This window comes from Schistocerca piceifrons, chromosome 4 (genome assembly GCF_021461385.2).
Source record: "Schistocerca piceifrons isolate TAMUIC-IGC-003096 chromosome 4, iqSchPice1.1, whole genome shotgun sequence".
In the NCBI taxonomy this organism is placed as follows: Eukaryota; Metazoa; Arthropoda; class Insecta; order Orthoptera; family Acrididae; genus Schistocerca; species Schistocerca piceifrons.
In genome coordinates this window covers 207611335-207634548 of record NC_060141.1, presented here as the reverse complement: position 1 = coordinate 207634548, position 23214 = coordinate 207611335, and the positions used below count along the sequence as shown (strand labels likewise).

Below are 23214 nucleotides of genomic sequence, written 5' to 3'. Positions count from 1 at the left end.
GTTGAGGTGGAGGTCATGCCTAGTATAGTCCCACCTGCTGATAGTCAACAGGAACCACACTGATATGAGACCCCATATCTGATCGAAGCAGCCATTCCACCTCTAAATTAACTCTCCTAACAGAAGAGTTTAAACGAGGCCAGTCATGGTCATACACCAGTATGTCAACTTGCTGAAGCTATCTTTACCAGGTCACTCTCAATTGAACAATTAGGGTTCCTATCTATGCTGTTGCCTACCCCACCCACTATTACCACGGTGTCTTCCTTTGTGAAGTCTTTGCAAAGCCTATCACATGACACAGACTTATTCTAGGTTTAAAAAAAAACTGGTGACCTGGTAACCTGACCCTACTTCATCCTGCACCAGCTGGCCAATGCTTCTCCCATGTGAACTACCTAACAACAAAACTTTCTTCTTCACAGCTTTTTCTGACTTCTTACATTTCAAACACCTTTTGAAAGTTTGTTGTGTCCTGTCTATTCCTACATCAATTTGTGGCTCATTAATTTCCAACTGTGACAACAGATCAAACCTGTTTTCCACATTCTCAACCACACTGTCTGAGAATGTTCTATTCCTATTTCTTCTATAACCTGTTGTCACTTCCCACCTCTCGTTTCCCTTCTCCCCCCTTAACCTTTCCAGATCTTGTTTTGTTTTATCTAGTTGTATCCGAAGGGCAGTAATATTCTCCTCCTGTTCCACTATCTTCCTATCTCTACAGCAAATCCTACACAGCCAATGAGCCTTGTTTATTTCCCTAATTCCCATGCCACTACAGTCACCCACATGAAAGAAACCGCAACAACTCTCACACAACACCCCAGAACTAACAATCCTACAGCAAGTTATACACTTCTCACTCATGGCAAACAAATTTTAGCTTTAGTCTAAGTTAAAACAAGAATAACTTCGTAGACTACTCAATTAATACATTAAATTTCTATGAAAGTTTAGGCCTAAAGTTCGGATACTAATTCAAAACTTCTGGAGGAACAAAAAGATATAACTTGTATTTTTTACGTGATGAAATGAAAAGCAAACAAAGAACTGAGCCTACACTATATAAACTTTTCACTTATTTCGGAACATCTCACTTCGGCTGCTTACTAGAGAATCAAATGGATAGTGTATAAGAATACTCTAATAATACAAACTTTACTTTATTGAAATAATCACGTAACTTGCAGTATATGAAAACATAAAACAAATCCTAGTCCAAAATTCGCGCCTATGAAAGGTTTTCTATTTTCAGAAAATACGCCAAAAAATGTGAAGCCTTCAATTGACAGCTTACAGTAGGTATTAATTTATTTAATTATGATGTAATACTGCCTTAATTAATTGTTATTTCTCAATTAAACACTTATCTTTACAAGAGCTGTGAATGTGCACAACTCGTCAACCAAAGATGCTAGTAAAAATCATTACTTGATATGTAGCTAAAACAACTTCTTCGTACTTGAATTTAGATTGCAGGTAATTCGTAGAAAGAGTGGCCAATTATGTATGTTTGTAATTTTTTGTTGAATTGGTTGAGATTGCCAATTTCTTGCGTTGGACGTATGTTGAATGAGGAAATTAAGTGGATGCAGGTTTCTGCTTCTATTTGTCCTACAGCGTGGACTGCTGCATTCGTGTAAACACTACTGCCCTGACTATATTGTTAAGTGGCATAGTGGCGAACACCGAGATGGATGGGTTGAGGCTCCAGTTAATATAAAATCTAACATCAACTGCTGCATATTGAGGGCAATTTCGAGAGCTTTCAACCATTCATTCATTCATGTTCCAAAGAGCCCAACAAGGAAATAATCTGCAAGGATGTGGAACTAGCCATGCTATAAATTAATCAAGAAGCAAGCAAATCACAGAAATTTAATTTTACACTGTATTAAGAGCAAAGAATCACTGTCCTGCTCAATGTATTTATGCTTGTGCCAGTAAAATTCACTAAGTAGATTAGAAAGAGAGTTGCTTACTTGAAAAAAGCTGTTGTCTTCTCAGTTGTACTAAGTAGCTGCTGTTTATTTCATGTTGATAAGTTTATATTTAATTGATTACATTGGAATTTTGTAAAGAAAATAGTTAAACCTGCATCCGTAAACACAGAGTCCTGTTTCTAGTTTATAACTACACTATGTGATCAAAAGTATCTGGACACCTAGCTGAAAATGACTTAAAAGTTCATGGCGCCCTCCATCAGTAATGCTTGAATTCAATATGGTGTTGGCCCACCCTTAGCCTCGATGACAGCTTCCACTCTCGCAGGCAAGTGTTCAATCAGGTGCTGGAAGGTTTCTTGGGGAATGGCAGCCCATTCTTCATGGAGTGCTGCACTGAGGAGAGGTATTGATGTCGTTCAGTGAGGCCTGGCAAGAAGTCGGCATTCCAAAACATCCCAAAGGTGTTTTTATGATTCAGGTCAGGACTCTGTGCAGCTCAGTCCATTACAGGGAGGTTATTGTCATGTAACCACTCTGCCACAGGCTGTGCATTATAAACAGGTGCTCAACCGTGTTGAAAGATGAAATCACCATCCCCTGATTGCTCTTCAACAGTGGGAAGCAAGAAGGTGCTTAAAACATCAATGTAGGCTTGTGCTGTGATAGTACCATGCAAAACAACGAAGAGTGCAAGCCCTCTCCATGAAAAACATGACCACACCATAACAACACCACCGCCTCCGAATTTTGCTGTTTGCACTACGCACGCTGGCAGATGTCTTTCACTGGGCATTCACCATACCTACGCCCTGCCATCAGATCGCCACATTGTGTACCATGATTCGTCACTCCACACAACATTTTTCTATTGTTCAATTGTCCAATGTTTACACTACTTACACCAAGTGAGGCGTCGTTTGGCATTTACCAGCATGATGTGCGGCTTATGAGCAGCCACTCGACCATGAAATCAAAGTTTACTCACCTTCCACCCAACCATCATAGTTCTGGCAGGGGATCCTTATGCAGTTTGGAATTCCTGTATAATGATCTGGATAGATGTCTGCCTATTACACATTACAAGCCTTTTCAACTGTCAACTGTCTCTGTCAGTCAACAGACAACGTTGGCCTGTATGATTTTGTGTGTACGTGTCCCTTCACGTTTCCACTTCACTGCCACATCGGAAACAGTGGACCTAGGGATGTTTAGGAGTGTATGACACAAGTGACACTCAATCACCTGACAATGTTCGAAGTCCGTGAGTTCCGTGGAGCGCCCCATTCTGCTCTCTCACCATGTCTAATGACTACTGAGGTCACTTATATGGAGTATCTGGCAGTCGGTGGCAGTACAATGCACCTAATATGGAAAAAGTATGTTTTTTGGGGTGTCCGGATACTTTTGATCACTTAGTGTATGTGGCTTGCAGCTTCACAGATAAACCAATACTTGATATGTAACTAAAACAACTTTTCAGTATTTGAATTTAGATGTCGAATAATTTGCAGAGAGAGTGGCTAATTAGATATGTTTATAATTTTTAGCTGAATTGGTTGAGATTCCTAATTTCGTGTGTTTTGTTGTATGAGAGCATAATGAATACCTTTGCGCCACATTGTAAGAACTCCACTCTAAATGCTAGACAAGGAGGCAAAGTGTACATCAAAATTGTTACTGTCTGATATTGTATTTATGTAAATCAAGGTTCTGCTGAAACCGATTTTTTATTGTCAGCAACAGAACCATTAAGAAATAAATATATTGGGGAGCCAAGTGTAAGTATTCAAAGATCCTCAAAAAGGCTTCTGCAGGATTTGCGGTGGAGTAATTTTAACAGTATTCTTAATGGTTCCTTCTGCAGTATAAAGACAGTGTGACAAAATAAAACTAGTCTGTACAATATGTATAAGTCTGATGCAAATTATCCTTGTTAATGAACTGGAGAACTGGCTATTACAGAAAATGCTGTAAACATGATTTGGTGCACCAATCTGTCCCGAGCGCTTTTTTGTTACATTTGAGTGAGTGAGAGGAGCAGACGTGTAAAGTGACCAGCTGAATTCAACACAAAATGGTGCTTACAGTAAAATAATGTGTGCTCATTGTTGAGTGTTTTGTGAAGCACAATTTGTGGAAAATGTGTTTGGCATTGTTTGCATAACAGTTTAGGACTAGAAGTGGTTTGACAAAACTTGCAGCAGAGTCTGCAATGCAAAACTTAGTGGAAAAATGGCACGAAACATACTCAGTAGTGAATAGAAATCATAACTATCCGGAAATAGGCCAAATACCTGGAAACATTGCTTGAATGAAGGAAAGTTTGCACAAAGTCTGATGAACTCTGTGCTGTTTATTCCTACCAGTGGGAAGTAACAGATCATCATGTAAAAAAATTATAAAATATGACCTGCATTTGCACCTGTATCTTTACAAATTTACTGTTTGGCATGAGTAAAAGCACCCAGATTTGCTTTGGCATCTGCAGTTGTGCCAGTGGTTTCTAAGTGAACTGGAATCAGGACTTTCGGACCCTCAGTTTTTCAAGTCTTCAGATGAGGCCTCGTTCAGTCTGTCAGGTTATATGTGAACTCGCAGCACATGTGCCATTAATGCATCACAATATCCCCACCAGTGCCTGAAGAGCTGTTGCATAATCTCAAGACTGGTGTTTGCATGACAATGGGGTTCTTTCATGGAACTGTTAATGCTAACTTGTACATCCAGAGACTGTTTAATTCATACGTGGATCAACACAGAGATGATGAACAACTGTATGGATATTTTCAGCAAGACAGAACAGCTCACACTGCCTTGACAGCCTTCTCACAAGTGCCAAGGTGTTCAGTGAGGAGAGGACAATCACATTGGTCACCTGATCCCTCTGTGATTTTTACCTGTTGGATTGAATTGAAGAGTCAGATGTTATCAGATAATCTTCACACATAGGAAGAGTTACAACAAAAAATTGAAAATGCTGTTGCTGCTCTCCCTGAGGCAGAGCTGACACATGAGTCTCATAGTTTGATAAATCTAGATCAAGGATCAGCAGTGGCAGGGTCCAACATCTTCAAGTTTTTGCATTTTATTCCTGTGTCAGTCTAATTGTAAATTTTTTAAAGCCAGTTTTATTTTGCCCACTCTGTATTTATTTACCCATAACTATATTGCTCCAGATGTAATACTGTAAGACAAACAAGGAGTGAAAATATGCATAATAACGCAGCACCTCTGTATTTACATCAACACATTGAGAGAAGCTTTTAAGGGCAAACATGGTGAATTAAGCTACTTGTTCAGTTTCTCTTTGTTGACTCCATTTTAATTTGTTGTACCACTGGGCCTCAAAGAAGTGTACATCCATTGTTTTATTTAGTGCATGACCATTAATGTCTACTTCTGGTACTAGCAGGTAATTTATTAGTTTATGAAAACACATAGGAGTGAGATTAAGGCCTAAAATAGTTAGCTGTGAAGCAGCTGTAGGCCTGTTCACCTGTCATGTGATCTGTCTTTTGTAAGGTTGGGTGTGGCCCCTTCATTATAGCACACATACGTCATCAACAGTTTTTGAACCACCTTTTAACGGCACTGGAAGATCATTTCGGAACGTTAAGAAAAGATTGCACCCAGTACCGATCCATGTGGGACACCACATAATGCTGCATAGTTGCGAGGTTAGTTTCACACCTGTAACATAGTCTGTCGTAAGACCCTTCTGCTTTTTACTATGAAGGTATGGTTCCATCTAAGTGAGGGGGTACTTTTGATGCTATAATGCTTCATTTTGCCAAGTAAAATTTGTGATATACACACAGCATACCAACAAGATATTTTTTCTTGTTTGGCTATTGTAGGAATTTGTAACTGAGATCAGGTTTAAAGTTCTGTGTAGATAATTGAGTCAGTGTTCTTATCTAGGCCATTTTGTAAAAAAGCGTTTCAAAAGACTGGAAGGAGTGAAATAGGTCTGTTAGTTGGTTTACATATTGCTTGTGTTGTAGGTATGTTACTGTAACATATTTGAGGCTGTCAGGAAATATGCTCCAAGCTATTGATCGAATACCAAGAAAACTTCAGGGTAATCCTGTAAAGCCAGCACAGGATTGTGTTACCATGTTATTACCATGTTAAAACACCATCATAGACAGCAGTTTGCAAACCCCCTATCCAGATTTAGTGTAGTCTTATCTTCATAACAGAAGGTGGAGAGTGTTATTGATGGATTGTGTCAAGGAAGGAATTAATCATTGAATTTTGTGCCCAGTGATATGAACTAGTCGCCATTTATGGTAGAGCAATTTTCTGGAGGCCCAGTATTTCAGAAGAATTTTCAGTTACATAGCTTACTTTGAACGGCTGCTGTATGTGAATAAGCACCAGTGTGGCTTTATCACTATTGCAGTGCTAAACAACGAGATCTAGTAGTGACTGTTCTGTTCCCCCAGTTAGTCTCCTGCACGTATCTCCATTATGCTCTGTGGAGTCGTAATCTTGAGATTTCAGTGAACCATCCACATTATGGATATTTTTTTCTGTGAGAAATTCATCCATGTGAGCAATTTGACAGGGCATAGTTAACTGCCTGTTTAGAGGAACTTTGATCCTACTATAAATCTTAAAAATTGTACCTGTTTTTGCATTTTTATAGCTCTTGGTGTTAACAAAATTACTTCAAGCATCAACATAGCTGGGAAGCTTTTTTACACTGATTCAACGTGATGATACCTCCTCACACCACAAAGCTACCATTGCCCAATTGTTTTCTTTCTGGATGTTCCTGTATTTTTACAGGTTTAAACTTTTGAGGGAGACCAAGAGATGAGTACACTAAGCAGATTCAGAAGGATGTAGGCTGCAGTAAGTACTGGGAGATGAATAAGCTTGCAAAGGATAGAGTAGCATGGAGAACTGCACCAAACCAGTTTCAGGACTGAAGACCACAACAACAAACTTTTGCTCCAGATAAGTGTGTGATGGGAATCATTTTGAAGAGTGATGTGAGATTAATATGTGAAGAGTGTACTCCTTCATCTGTTCAAGCTTGAGTCTTGGTGCTGGGAATCTGCCAGAAAGAGATCTGCCTCTGTTCTACTAGGAGTGAGATACGCACTGCCAGGGGCGCCGACTTATAAAAAATATGGGGGGGGGGGGGGGGGCATACTGGGGATTTTGCTCTGGGAAACTTTTTTAATTTGTAGATGAAAAATAGTGAGTTTGAAAGTTTTTTAAGCATTTTAGAGTCATATGATCAACATTAGAACCCTGGAAACTGGGCTCTCAATAACTCGACACTCTGGGAAACTCCACAAGCTTGACATTTTTTGGTAAAAAGCTAATTTAATTTACATTAATAATCATGCTTATAGACTATTACAGAGTAGTGAATATATAGCTCTGAAAAGACTGAAATTATATTTAAATAAATCCTAAACTATCATTAAAGGAATAAAGCATAAAATATTACTGTCACACAGTAATAGCACTTAGATTAATAAGTGAAATAGTTAATTTAAGCTTGGTTTGAATGAGGCTTAGGGTTCATTAAATAAAAACAATATCTCAAAGTTAATCCTTTTATAAAGTTAATACAGTATGCCTAATACTTTGTCTAAAAGTATGTAAACAGCAGGTTTTAATTGGATCTTACACCCTAAAAATATTTAAGTATTTGAAAATAACTAATACAGTACTATAGTAATACAGTAATAAACTAGTACTAATATTTCAAAACTGAAAATTTAACATTATGTATGTATTTAATTCTCTATTTTATAAAGATTTTTAATGTTGCTCTAAATGCCATTATTAGGGCTAGAGTGTGTTTAAAAAGGTGCAAATGTCGACTGTCTGACTGGATTACTGAATGTGAAGTCGTTGATGACTGGTCAGATATACAATTCATCCAAAATATCTCAGTGGGCGTGAAGAGCAACCAAGTTGTTTAGACGTCTAAGTGTGCTAAGTGACCATTCTGCTGTTGCTGTCATGATTGGAATTACTTGGAGAAGCTTAATGCACTTCACTACTTCACACAACATTTCTCCAACGGCAGGCTCTTGTGTAATGTACTTTCTTACATCACACATGTTTTTTAAGACCAGTTGTTTTTTATTAGTGATATCGGTTAACGTATTAAAGTGTAAGCACAGTCTCTCAGTGTCTAGGTCATTTTTTAAAAACTCAGTTGATTTTTCCAAATTTGTTTCACCTCTGTTTACTAAAAGCAGGCACTCTTGTTCAACTGCAATGATCTGTGTGAGTCCAGTTGAAGCAAACCACTCAGTAATGCAAGATTGCACCATTTCACAAACTTCGATGTAAATAGCTTTGTAGTATTTCTTTGGGGTTTTGAAAGTGTGCAGTGAGCTGGCTTCATTGTTTTCATACTTTGTAGGTATACTTCGATTCCGAGGAAGTGAAGAATCAATAACTTGTGAATGTTTTTCTTTTAAACACAATTCCCAAAAATTGTTCAAAACTATCACGCTTTCCATTCAGTATACAAATCAAGCCCTCATATACTTTTTCCAGATCAGCAACACTTAGATGAGGGCATTGAATTTTTTTGTTGACATTCTCTACTGTGTTCATTGCATGGCAATCAAGACGTAAAAAGAAATAAGTCTTGAATTGCAACATTGACTCAAGGTAGCCTGCACATTTGTAACTTGCCTCTGTTTTGTCCTCTGCAGAAAATGTTTAAAAAAACGCTTAAAAGTTCTTCAAAGTTTTTCAATATTCTCAAGATACTAGAAGCTTGCATAGTACGAGTCAGGCAAAGGGGTCATAGACCAGCTTGGTCGTTGGTGCTCTCACAGCGTATGCTTCTGAAAAATCCCATCCTTTTGTTGGATTCCCTTACGGTGTTTATTAAGTCCTTGGCTAAAGCCATAATATCCCTCATAGATGTAAGATGGCGGAGACTGTCCACAACTGCCAAGTCTTAAACTGTGAGCAGTGCAGTGCACTAACGTGCTTTTGATTGTATGTCCAAAACTAACTTTTTTAGTGCTTTGAACTTGCCTCTCATATTCGAGGCACCATCATAGCACCGTCCTCTTAAGTTATCCATTGACAAATGAAGACGAGCAAAAACGTATTTTAAAATACTAAACAGAGTTTGTGATTCAATGTTGGGGATCTCATATAAGCCAATAAAGTCTTCGTTGATGATTAAGGAATCATCGACAGTTCGAATACAAAATGACACTTGTTCGTGAAGTGCATTCTCATTGTTTCATCAACCGTAATAGAAAAAAAATAAATAAGGGGGCAGATTATAAGTGTGCCCGCAGCACTGTAACACTATCATGATTCACCCCGCTCGTTTTCAGTTAGCATGCTTACTACCGTAATAATTATTTGTTTTAACTTGTTACTGTCTGTATTTTAAAAGGTAAGTATCGTCAAACAAGGAAAATAAATTCCAACATAATTTTGTGATTTTACAAAGCATAATACAAGTAATAATTTCCTTAAATTATTGGGGGGAGGTGGCTCTGCCCTCCCCCCCACCCCCACCCCCCACATGAATTTTTGAGGGGGCTTGGGCCTCCTCAGGCTCCATGGTGTGGGCGCCTGTGCGCACTGCAGATGTGTGTCTTTAGATCTCAGGGCACAGCTTGTCAAGGGACTTTTAATACAATACTCAGAAGTCATGAATGGCATACAAAATATAGCTCTAAGGATAGCAACATGCTGCATAGTTGAGATCTTAGTGGTAGACAGGCAGTATAGTTATGTTGCTGTTGTTATTAGCTACTGATGCTGCAGCAGCTGCTGCTGTTGAAGACATTTGTTTGTTAACTCTGGAGAAAAGACATTGTTCAGAAGTTTAGTTACAAATTCAGTCCGATTATGTACCTGTATACTGCCCACCATCTCAACTATTGCCTTTCTTCTCTCCATTGTTTGTCATAAAACTTCAACTCTTGAGAAAGCTGTGACATCCACAGTCAGTTGTCTCACAGTTGAGGCTAGATCTTCGTCCGTTTAATAGTGCTCATTCTTGGTACTAGCTTACAAAAAAAGAGTTCCAGAACATGCAAACTGTTCTTTTGTTGGTCAGTATAAGGGCAACCAAGAGTGTTAAAGCTATAAAATCACGCCTCAATTGTCACTCAAACTGCAACCTGTGTATGGTTAGCTTTAAAGTATCCATGGTTTCTGCCTCTCAGTATGAATACAAGTCATATCTTTGAGAGATTACATTATCAACATAACCCAAAAATTACATTCTGTTTACAATTAAATTGCAGACATTGTTAAAATGTGTTTAATGCACGGTTTTTGTTGTTGCACCGTTTTTATTGTTGCCAATCTGAAGCAGGAGCTCTACCAAACAGGTAACATATTTATAGTTCACGGCGAAAATTGTGAAAATTATATATGATTATTTCTCACTTTTTCCACGCAATTTTCTATATTCCAAATAATACCTAATTTTTGGAGACTAGTTCATAAAGAGAGAATTGTCTCTGAAAATGAACAGGAAATGGTAGACAGTCAAGCATCCTCTGTACATTCATCACTCAGTTATACAGTCTCTGCTAGGACACCACTTCAGAAGGTTCGCCAAGAACGAAAAGCTTTGTAAATCTAGATACCCTTGCTTTATCGTGTCACGAAAGAAAGAATTGCATTGTGTCATCGGTTACATTTTTACAGATGGAAAATTGTACTAATGTCCATCTGAATGTTTATTAGAGTATCATGCAAAAATTTGAGGAAGCAAATTGGTAGAGAACTTTTTGAGATTTTTGATAACAACATTAAACAACACTTTGTCCTGTGTGGTAATGTAGCAGTGTGTGGGTATCAGAAATTATAGATTTCTAATACTCGCACAGTGCCCTTCTTCAACCAGTAAAGCCATTTGTGGGAACTACAAATACGGTTGCAAGTTCATACTGCAGAAATTTACCTTGTGCCTCTTTGTCACTTATGTATGGATTTTTTGTGACCATTTGAAAGCATTTTTAAGTATGGACCAAAAAATTCTACTCCAGAAAATAATATATCACACATGGTGATAAAAACATTTTACGCATACTTCTGAATTTATTGTGCCTCAAACTATATACTTTGGAAGATATCTTACATCTTCAGATGTGCTTCGGTTTAATATATAGATTATTCTATTGATTGCATTTTCAAGTTACTTGGCTGTTGACAACATTTTGGCATCACAAGGCGTGACACTATCTGAAATATGTGATTTTGTGAATATTGTCAGTGATGACATACCTCAACAGTGCATTAATGGGAATGGTCTTAAAAACTTCACCTAACTGCATCTGAAGAGGGAAGATTCTTCCTAAACACACAGTGTAAGGAATAAATCAGTTCATTCGCAAATTTTGAACATTTTACTACTGCTAACCCAGGTTGCCATGGTCATCACTATTCCATCTAAGGAGATGGATAAGTGTAAAATATAATGTAAATTACATCTCTTTAGCATGAGTGGAGTCTTATTGTCACACACAAAATATGGCTTCACATTAGCAATGTACACACTGGGGAATAGAATAGGGAACATAGAATATTGAATCTCTCAATATGTGGGACTGTGCCTATTTTTGTTCCTGAACTATCTAAATGACGTTCCAAAGGCTGTGAAGGTCTGTTTAAATTTTGCCAAGTCTGATGGTGATACAAGCAAACTTATCAAGGACCAAACCATCAATATACCAGACATGGGTATGTCAGAAGTTGGAAGAAATCAGTGAATGGATCACAGCAAACATTTGAAGTCTTAACCTTTTACCTCAACATGATTCACATTGTGCAGTTTCAGGCAACACTATTCTGGAATAATGCAGCTATTTTCAGTTAAGTTCAGCAATTCTTAGGTTCTTGACTAGAGATCAGACAAAAGGCAAGAAATTACAAATCCTTGCAAATTCAACATAAAATTCAAAACTGACATATTATCTACTTCTTTTATTAGTTATTTAAGTGTCTGGATTTGGTCATGGGAAACATCTGTTAATGCCATTGCAAACAACAGTGTAAATTGTAGATATTTGTTTACACGTATGTACTACGAAGTAAAAGATAAATAGTAGCTAATTACTCTAAATATGAAAGCAACAACATCTTTGAAATGTTCACTTTTTTACCATAAGCAGCAGGCCTTTTTTCAGCATGACAATTTTCCTGCTAATTTTATTTTGTCCCTTTATAGCCTTTGTACACACAGACAGATTATTACACATTAGTGGTACTTAATTGTTAATACATAGTGAAGAAGCACTTTTTGACAGCTGTTAGCTGCTGCTATTTTATACTGTAATTCATTCAACTTCATTGAAGGTTATCCACTGTGAATCGGTGCACAGAACATGATGAATGCGTGAACAGCTTTTATATTTTACTATATGCTGAGATCATCTATTTAAATGTTATTTCTTCTGATTTCAGATCAAAATGATGTCTTTATGCTACAACCCTTCACCAGCAAAGACTTTGCAATACGCAGTCTCGCAGATAGAATTTCTGATTTGCAGCATCTTGTATATTTGTATCCTGACATTCCTAAGGACCAGGCATTTGGAAAATATTACACACCTTTTACAGGTGAGTTTAATTTTAATAGGATGAGAGTGTTTACAGAGCACACACAATTTCTCAACTTCCAGCGTGGTATCATTCTCATAATACATAGCCTACATTAAAACTGAGAATTACCAAGCAAGATATATCGAAATATTTTAGAGACATACAACTTCAGTATTAGAATTAATTGATGCTGAGAAGAACAATGACTTGTAAATGCATGAGTTAGGTATTCAATGTTCTGTGGATAATAATTGTGACCTCTTGCTATGATATTGAATGAGTCAGTGTTGCTGTTATAATCAGTGGAAAATGCGGTAACATGCTGATCATGTAAATAATTTTTTTAAAGTGCTTTGTTGGTTTGTCATACAGTGATTTATACTTAAGTGTTCAATTATTTCATATACCTCACTTTAAACACACACGCGCACACACACACACACACACACACACACACACACACACACACACACACACAAACACTGTATTACTTTATTATTCAGTCTGTGTTTTGTGGAACTCTTGATAGAGGAGACAAAGATGATGGTAGTGACTTCAGGTGGCTTCCTCTCATCCGAGGGTCTAAGTGACCTACACTTCATTTTTATCCATCTTGAACCTGTCCCTACCTCCTATTAATTCTGAAATGTCTGGTTAACTTCAACTTCCTAAAACCTCCAGATCATTAGGTGATCAGTATCTTTTCCAACTCTTTCTGCCACATTGTGTATTAATTTATGTTATCCATGACAGCCACAAAAAGGGGTAAAAGTGCACTTCTTTGTTCTAAACCCAATGAATTATCCGATCTGTTGACTCACCTCTTGCATTACTACATCTTTTACTTCCATGACATCTCTCTTTCACCATATTAATTGCTTATTTTTGTGTGTCTTCCTTAACGTTTTCCTTGTAATTGCCTTACTGCAAATATAAAGTATGTTGTTTTTCTGGCCTGAAGCCTCTGCATTATTCTTTAATTTTCTTCACAATTTTGTCCCTTACTCTCTTCCCTAGAATGTCTTCAAATATTTTGGCCCAATGCCAGTGTCACTTTTCTATAGCTCCTAAATTCTCTCTCGTTTCCTTTTTTGAAGCCAGGGACAGTTATTCCTTTCTTCCAGTCTTCTGAGTTTGTCTTTCTGTCCAAACTACCCTCGTCACATGGCATAGCCATTACTTCCTAAGACTTCAGCAGCTCTTACCATTGCTGCTGTCATCTCATTTACACCTGATACCCCCTCTGCTTTTCATAGTGTACATAGCTGATTGTACTTATGCCCATGTCAAATCCCTGATTGCTGTTCAGCACTTCATTGGGTCTCTCCTCATTGGCTATCCAGTCCCCATTTTAACAATCTTTGAAGTGTCTTTTCAACATTACTTTTAGTATTCATCACCATTTCATTACCATTTACATTCAGTTTTCACTCACACCTTACCTCTTTCCCTTTATCATACCATACGGTTAATGATCTATGTATTCCACAGATTGTAATTATGACCACTTATGATTATGCACAACAAATCAGCATTACAAACTATCCCATACAGTTAATGATTTGTGTGTTCAGCAGATTGTAATCATGATCACTCATGGCGATATACAACAAATCAGTATTATAATATTAATACACTTCCTAGTGACAATTATGGTAGCATTACATGTTTGTCTTAAATTATGGTGTATCCTTATTTTGTTATTAACAATTAATGATTTACAATAGCTTTGTGCAATTCATTTTGGAGTGGAAGGAGACTTGAAGCAAATGTGATTCCTGTTCGGTTTTAAGTTAATTTTAGTATCTATTAAATTCTGTACATCACTAGGTTGGTGGTCAAAGATTTTTGTGGCTGAATACCTCACTCCTTTATATAACAATGAAAATAATCAATTATTGATAATATAATGTAACTGGATAGATAAAATATCTACTCACCAAGCAGCGGCAGTAGAATACATACACACAAAAAGGTTTAATTTGTGCAAGCTTCCGGAGCCAGTGCCTCCTTCTGGCAGAAGAGTTGAAGGGGAAGGAAGAGGGGCGAAGGAAAAGGACTGGAGAGGTTTAGGAAAAGGGGTACTGTTTATTAGGTCTCCCCTGACTCGGGGTTCTGGTTGGCTTTTCCGAACAGCACCCCTTTTCCTAAACCTTCCAGTCATTTTCCTTTACCCCTCTACCTTTCTCTTCAACTCTTCTGCCAGAAGAAGAAGCCACTGGCTCCAAAAGCTGGCATGAGTGAAACTGTTCTGTATGTAAGCCCTCCTGCTGCCACTTGGTGAGTAGATTTTTTTTACCTGTCCAGTTACATTATATTGTCACTCCTTTCTGTTCCACACTAAGGCTAAGTAATGGATAGGATGAGCCATTTCTCTTGCAAGTATTATAAGACTATGTCCATTGTTTTCAACCTGTGATTGAGTGTTGACAACAAATTTCATAAGGGAATAACTGTACAATGAGGCTACCTGTTTAAGGAGCTGTTGACAAGAGACTCTAGAGTGAATACAGATAACAGCGGCGACACGTCATGGCAGGGAAATAATGAATCATTGGTAGGTCGCTGGAGGGAATTGGTGCCACATCAGCACACACGTCACCTAATTCCCGTAAATTCGGGTGGGGGCAATGCACTCTGATGCCATGTTCCATTGCATCCCAGATATGTTCAATTGATTTGCCACTGTGTTCCTTGAACCACTCCATCACACTCCTGATCTTGTGACATGGTGCATTATCTTGTTGAAAAATGCCACTGCCATTGGGAAACTTGATCATCCCAAAGGGGTATACATAGTCTGCAACAAATGTACGATACTCCTTGGCCATCATGGTGCCTTGCACGAACTCCACTGGACCCATAGATACACATGTAATGTTCCCCAGAGCATAATGGAGCCTCTGACAACTTATTTCTGTCCTTCAGTACAGATGTCAAGGAGCTGTTCACCTGGAAGATGACAGATTCGTGCCCTCCCATCAGCAAGGTGAAGAAGGTATTGGGATTCATGAGACCATGCAGCACACTACCACTGCAGGAACGTCTATTGCCGATACTCATATGCCCATTTCAGTTGTAGTTGCTGATGTCATTGTGTTAACATTGGCACATGCATGGGCCGTCGGCTGCAGAGGCCCATCTTCAGGAGTGTTCAGTGCCCTGTGTTTTCAGACACACTTGTATTCTGCCTGGCATTAAAGTCTGTTTTAGTTCCACTGCTGTTCACTGTCTGTGCTGTTTTATCAGTCTGTCCAGCCTACTACGTCTGACATCTGTAGTGAGGGGTGACCGCCCGACCCTATGATGTCTGGATGTGATTTCATGTTGGTTTCACCATGTGTTGAAGACACTCACCATGGCAGTCCTCAAACACGTAACAAGTCCTGCAGTTTCCGAAATGCTCGTGCCCGGCCTCCAGGCCATCACAATCTGCCCTCCGTCAAACTCAGATGAGTTACGCACTTTCCCCATTCTACAGGTGGACAGAATGCTCACTGATACTGCATGCACTGTGCTTATGTGTGACTAACAGTCATTCCTCACCAGATTGCACTGCTGTTGCCTGGACAGGTTTATGCTGAAAGTAGGTTGGTGGTTATAATGTTCTGACTGGTCAGTGTATTATCCTTAATACTTGCTGCTTGGCAACAAACTTTTTTCCCTGTCTGTCAAATTACCCCAGAATATGATGTCATAAGAGATTAGTGAATGAAAATAGAAAAGTAGGTAACTTTTTTGACATTTTCGTCTCCAAAATCTAATATTATTCATGATGCAAAACTTACAGAGCTGAAACTTTGAAAAGTTCCATAACATGTGATATCCATTTCAGGTTCATATCAATATAAACACTTGAGAATAACAATAATGGAAAATTTGTGGATCAAAAATTACATAAAATAACACAGAAACTAATAGATGACAGCTAACACTAGCTTGTGAGCTCTTGCTTTTTTTCGAGTAACAGTACATGCATTTTTTCACACAACCACACAGACACCAAAATGAACATACTCATGGTAGTGGCAATATTGATCAGTGTGTGTGAATGTGTGTACTCTTACTAGAAAAAGAGCAAGAGTTCAAAAATTGCAGTAGAGTTGGCACATGCTGATCCTTGAAAATTGCAGTAGGCTGGACTCAACAGCTTCCTGTGTGTATTGCAACCAGTCATGTAAAGCGATTTTGTAAACATCTCTATGGCAATGACTCAGTGTTGTTGCAGCTCTATAGACAACTAATCTGTTCACCTGCAGTTGTTTGAGCTTCTCACCTGAAAGGTGGCAGCAGCACTGCCAGTTACCAGGGATTTGCTTAAGCTTCTTTGACTGTAGTGTTAACTGTCATCTATTATGTGTTTCCGTGTGTCATGCACCATATTGAAGTATTCGGATGTATTATTTCTAGTTGTGGGGGAGGCTTTGTGCAGTACTCAGTTGTGTGTATTTTGTTTTATCAGGCTTCAGTGACAGTGCATTTGCTGAGAAACTAATTAGTTTTCAGTAAAATATTCTTAATGTTTTCAAGTGTTGAAGTTTCTCCATTAGATTTGGTTTACAATAATTAAATTGTCAACAAAAAGAACTACATTGCTTTGTGGATATATGATGTTGGATCATTTATATGTAACAAAAACAACAGTGAACCCTCTTGTGGGTATTATTCCCCATTCTGAAAACGCTATTTTATTTTGTATCCTCGTTGGATTTTTTAATGTGCCACTCTTCATCCATTTAATTAGGTAGAGTGAAAACGAGTTACCAATAAAACCTCTGATATCATAATATTTGAGCTTCTTTAGGAGACTATTGTGAACAATCAAATGCTCTGATAAGTCACAGAAAACATCAACTGGCAAAATTTTGTCACTTACATTTTGTGTGATCTGATTTGTGAACTGAAGAATAGCATTTGAAATCTAAACTGTGACTAAACAAAAATATTCATTTTTTGAAAATATGATGTAATTGGATAGATAAAAATCTACTCACCAAGCACAGCAGCTGGAGGGAACACATACAAAGGCTAAAGAAACATGCAAGCTTACAGAGCCAGTGGCTCCTTCTTCTGGCAGTAGGGTTGAAGGGGAAGAAAGTGGGATGAAGGAAAAGGGGGGCTGGTTAGGAAATCAGGAGAGTTCAGGAAAGTCACATGGAACCCTGTGTCAGGAGAAACTTCCTTCTCTTCCCATACAGTAAGTCTACTTTGACCCAAGGTTCTGTGCGATTTTCCTGAATTCTCCTCATTTCCTAAAACTCGCCATTCCTTTTCCTTCATCCCTCTTCTTTCCTGTCAACCTTTCTCCTGGCAGGAGCCACTGGCTCCGAAAAATTGAAACTAAGTTTCTCTTTCATTGAGAAAGGTGCACTGTGATTCTCACATACATTATCTTTCCCAATACTTGTGAGGAGGAGGTAAGTGGTAGTACCAGTTGGTATTTATTAATATCTGTTCTTACTTCTTTTCTTATAAATAGGTCTGATATCTTCAGTCTGTCTGGAAATAGCGTCCATGATAACTGTGTATTGCATGTGTGACTGAATACATTCCAAACAACTGGATTTTAGTGCTATGAGATATTATTAATTCTTGGTTTTTAGTTTTAAGTAAGTTAATTACATTATTAATTTATTAGGCAGAGCATGTATATTAGATTGCATCCTGCATGTGTTGTATTGCTTTATCCCATGAATTGTCTGTGCCAATCGTCTGAGCTACTTCCAGGAAGTTATTGTGAAATATGTTGGCTACCTGACTGCTATCATATTTCATTTGACTATTTTCTTAATCTTACATTCCTTAACTGATTTCTCAGTTTTCCTTTTAACTATTTGCCATATAGATTTAATTTAGTTACCTGAATCATTAATTTCAGACATTATGCATATTTTTTTTATTTTGTAATCACTTTCCTTAAGGCAGCACAACTTTTCCTTTAAAATGGAATTGGCCCTACTTCTTTGTTTGTCCTGCCCATTTCACACAGTTCTCTTTATGTTGCACATATATTTTGGCTAGTGACCCATCCTGGCTTCCCATGGGTAGCACTAAACTCTGTAGCTGAGTGATTTGTGTGTTGTTGTGGGCAACAATAATGTACACAAACTTTCCTCATGAATCTATCTATTAGTGAAAACCATACCAAAATCCTTAGAGATATTCCTGAGATTTGCCTCAACACACAGACAGAAACTGCTGCATGGTACTTTAATTTATGATATGTGTATAAATATCTTATTAATCCTGTACTGCATTATTGTCCTGGGAAGTAAGGTATTCAAGATTACTAGAAATCCAAATGCAAATACATTAAATTTGAGGTTGACATCTGTTGCATTTTATACATTCCTCGTGTCAACTTCCGGTAATGCGACAGTGAAACATTCTGTTTATTATTCATTAATTACACTGTTTACCATGACACCACTTCATTACTGTGAGGTAAGTTATTTAGTTTGACCACTTGTGCATCATGGTTAGAGATGGCATTCACTACTGGTTAACATTTATATCATTGATTAAGTATGCACTTACAAAAATGTTTATTACTGTACTGCTTTCCTGTGTAGTTCTGGTAGGAAAATTGACAACACTACTTTTCTGTTGCTGTTGTATCCCTCCTCTGTATATTGGATAGCAGTTAAAATTGTGAAAATGTTCATGGGAAGAATTTTTTAATAGCTGAATGGAATGCAGTACAATATCATTGAAAAGTGACTTCCATAGAATTAGAAATAAAGTAGTGCTGTAAATGGATGAATGTGGAATTATGTAAAACCAACGTCTGCTTGCAGAGAACCAACAACAGTCAATTAATGGATATGTGAAACCTCTGTTGGTGACTCATGTCCCTGGTTGGGGTGGACCTGGTTCTGTAGGCAGCTACCCAGCAACACCACAGATGTACCCACATTCTCCAGACCCCAGCATCCCCCGAGATACACCATCAGTTGCCAGCGCTACCAGTGAGTCAGTCAGTAGGTAAGTAAACAAAACAGTTGCATAGTAAAACATTTCAGGTGTGTGTGTGTGTGTGTGTGTGTGTGTGTGTGTGTGTGTGTGTGTGTGTGTGTGTGGATGGATGGATGGATGGATGGGTACGCACATGCATGATTGCAATAGTCCATTCAATGTTGTTTGTTATTCGTTAACAAGAAAGAGGCATGGAACTGCATCATATAGGAATTTTATGGTATAGTGTTTCCAACCAAAATCAGAAATCCGTGTTTTGTGCTATTACCTGGCTGTATTTTGCAATGTATATAAATTTTCTCTTCTTGATAATTTTAATTTCACACTATTGTACACTTGATCTGTTTTGGCCCTCATTCCTGCTCATTCTTTGTGGAAGTATCAGCAGTCATGTTTGTGTGTATTGTATCTCTTTGGACGATCATCTGATTACTTGAGAAGTTACATTTGTATAAAAAAAAAAAATTTTCTGTTACTTGATCTAAAATTTGTCTTTGAACAGACTACACTAGTGTAGCTCTGTAGACCTGCTAAATTTATTTTCTCAACTCAGAACATGAACAAGTACCATTGAGTTCTTGATGAGTATTTATGTTTCTGCTGTCACAACAATGGGACACTTTGCCTATCTCCAGTGATTTGCTGTTGTACTAGTATAAAACACAATATCTTTGTGCATATTTCGCTTAAACTTCATAATATTTTTCGACTTCATAGTTGTCACCATGTCACAGCATGAGTAGTAAGAAGTAAGAATAATGGAACATTACTACGGAAACAAGACTGCAGTTTACTCGTTGGAGGATAACTACTTGTACCATTCGTATTATATGTCACTCTGAAATTGAAAAGACACACCTCAACAAAAGTTTGGAATATCATATGTAGAGCTTACTACAGTGACTTCTTATAGCACACCCATTGAGGTTTGTACTATACCGTATTAACGAAATAAACATAATATGCTCGGTTGTGCCAGCCCATGCGTTTGTTTGATTTTGCATCTTGGAATATTTGAGACACTGCTAGAATACAGTGTGGTCTTGCATTGTCATCAACTAGGATAAAGTTGTCACTGACTTCAAGTCTGTAGGTCCATACAGTCATTTGTAGGACCTCTTACAGTTATTGGGGAACAGTCAAATTGCCATAGATGAGAATCAGAGGGGTCCACCATCCCATCACTATTGCCGCCCAGAATATTACTCATTCACCTGCAAACAGATGAACTTCTTGAATATATTGACATTCCTGGTGTCGTGTCATGCTCTTCCAAACCGGTTGCAAATTGGGCCTGGTCTCATCAGTAAACATCACAGTACTCCATTCTGCAATGGTCCAATGTTGATGTGCAGGAGCCCAGGTCCTTCAATTGTGTTGGTTCCGTTGGTTGAGTGCAAAACTTCTCATAGGTCTTCTGGAATGAAGACCACACTGATGCAATCTACTAAACACTGTTTGGTCTGAGATACAAGTCCCTATGGCCTGGTACAAGTCATTTCCAATATTTCTGGCAGTTGATGTTGAGCGCCTGCAAGCCGACAGTTGGAGGAAACGGTCCTGCATTGGTCCTTGTATGCAAGGATGACCACTATGAGGTATGTCGTTCACATTTACCATCTCTCTGTACTTTCACCACACCTCAGATGCACCACATTGAGTGACATGTAATTGATCAGCAACATCTTGCTGTGTCTGACATGCTGAAACTAAAGCCACTATCCTGACTCTATCAAAGTGTTATACGTCTCTATGTGTCACGTTACTGCAGTGTTGAGCACAAACTGAATGAAGCTGTTGTTGACACTGAACTGCTCGCTGTGTGACGCTTTTCTTGTCATTGTGTAGGGCTTTTAATCCATGTGGAATGCAGTCTTGTTCAACATGGTTACATATCTACAGTTGGAAATCACATTCATTGTGTGGTTGTTGTCATCGGTTTGAAGGATCTGATCTTTCAGTAAGTATTTACCTGGTCCCTAAATTCCCCACAGACCAATGAAAACTGTGGGGTTACTTTGAACACCGAGTCCACTGGATGAATCCTATACCATCCTCCCTTCATATATGGGAATAATTGTAGGCTATATGGTTCCAGATATCTGTGAAAACCTATCAGTGTTTGACTGTGGTGCCTTGAGCCTTGGCAGCTGCAGTTTGTGCTCAGGATACTAGTAGTACAAGACTGAGACTCAACAATATGTAGAAGAGACAACCATGTATTTTGAGAGCCTGGTGCAAATTTTTATTCTCTTGGCTCGGGTATGGGATTGATATAAATTGATATCATTGGGATGGGGTTGATATCATAGGATTTTTGGTTTCAGTTTATTGTGGTGTATTGTTTGATAATATAAGTAATGTGTCCATTATTGAATCATTTTTGGGCCACCTGCTTATCTATGAATATGTGTCAACTTAGATTAAATGGCAGCAGAGAGTGAAAGAATAAGCACAGAATAACTGTATTGCGAAATAAAAATGTAAGAGTTACCAAAATAAAGGCAGTTTATCCAAAAGTGCACATCTTTGCACTTTTGTGAAATCAAAATCTAATGCAGGATAACACTGAATACCAATTAGCTCCACCAGGGGCACTGCAACATGCTTGAATCATTCTCGTTGTGCTGTCCATAAGTGGTCAGCACATTGCTGCTAAAATGTGTACCACTCCTTGGTGTTGACCTTCCTGAGACCATCCAGTGTGAAGGTGGCATGTGTTCTTATCAGCAATTACCACAAGCCATCTCAATTATTTGATTGCTGCAGGAGGCATGGCATTGGTGAGGTATGCCTGTAAATTATCATATAGAAAGATCATTCCATCATCAAAGTTTTAGCTATAGAGCTGGAAAGTAGATTTCAGGATTCAGTTCCAACACTTCAAAACCCTGAAATAACCCTCAATAGTGATGAGCCATGTTTGATATGTGCACGATACCACAGTGTAACAATTAGAAAGTTTTATTCCAGTTTCATTAGGCTTATTATTTGTAAACAGTGGTGTTTCCTCAATGTTTGAATGAAGCTAATGGAAGTCTACTACAACATGTTATTCCACTGTCTTATTATATATTTATTATGTTGGACAGATAAAGGTCAAAAAGTCATAATGTATAGCTTCTTCTAGTGCTTAAATTAATGAAATAAAATGTTCTTACATGTTACTTTAATAAATTGTGTGCAAGTACAAGAACACATTAAAAACAGTATTATGTATTGCTGAATAGAGCCCCTACAGTCCATCACTGCTACTGGCCACAGCAATCTTCAACTAGCTTCAGAGTTTTGTCTCTCATGGTAGCATTCATTGTTCAAATGATGTCAATGTAGTGTACGCCAACTTGGTGGAGAGCTTCCCATGCTGACTGTCTCTGTTGCTGTGCTGCTGACTGTCCTTATTGCTGTGCTGTGATGACATGCACATGGTGTAACCTAGAAATGTCCCCATGAGGTATGTCGACAGTCTGAACAGTGTGTGCATTTTTCTGCTCATGACTGGAGATTGCACACACTGCTGAACTACACTGCAAATGGATGTTTTCTTTTATCTCCATTACATTTGTTGCTCTACACAACAATTTCCTATGGTCAAAAGAGTATGAGAAGGAGATCTCTGAAATGGGGTGGGTGGTGTAGGAACAATGTAAGTCATCAAGATTTTGTGGGTCTACAATTTCTGCCAAAAGTTAAACAGCAATGAAAGTAGCCATTGGAAGCTGAT

At 38.1% G+C, this 23214-nt stretch overlaps 1 protein-coding gene across 5 annotated transcripts in view; it reads left to right on the top strand.

Annotated features, from left to right (window-relative positions):
• The window catches only part of LOC124794828 (signal transducer and activator of transcription 5B), a 139310-nt gene that overhangs the window by 95925 nt on the left and 20171 nt on the right, over positions 1–23214 (top strand). For all 5 annotated transcript variants that reach the window (XM_047258493.1, XM_047258492.1, XM_047258491.1 and 2 more), the window contains 2 exons: positions 12378–12533; positions 19313–19499. In XM_047258493.1, coding sequence (XP_047114449.1) covers positions 12378–12533; positions 19313–19499 — 343 coding nt within the window. The remainder of the gene's footprint in view (positions 1–12377; positions 12534–19312; positions 19500–23214) is intronic.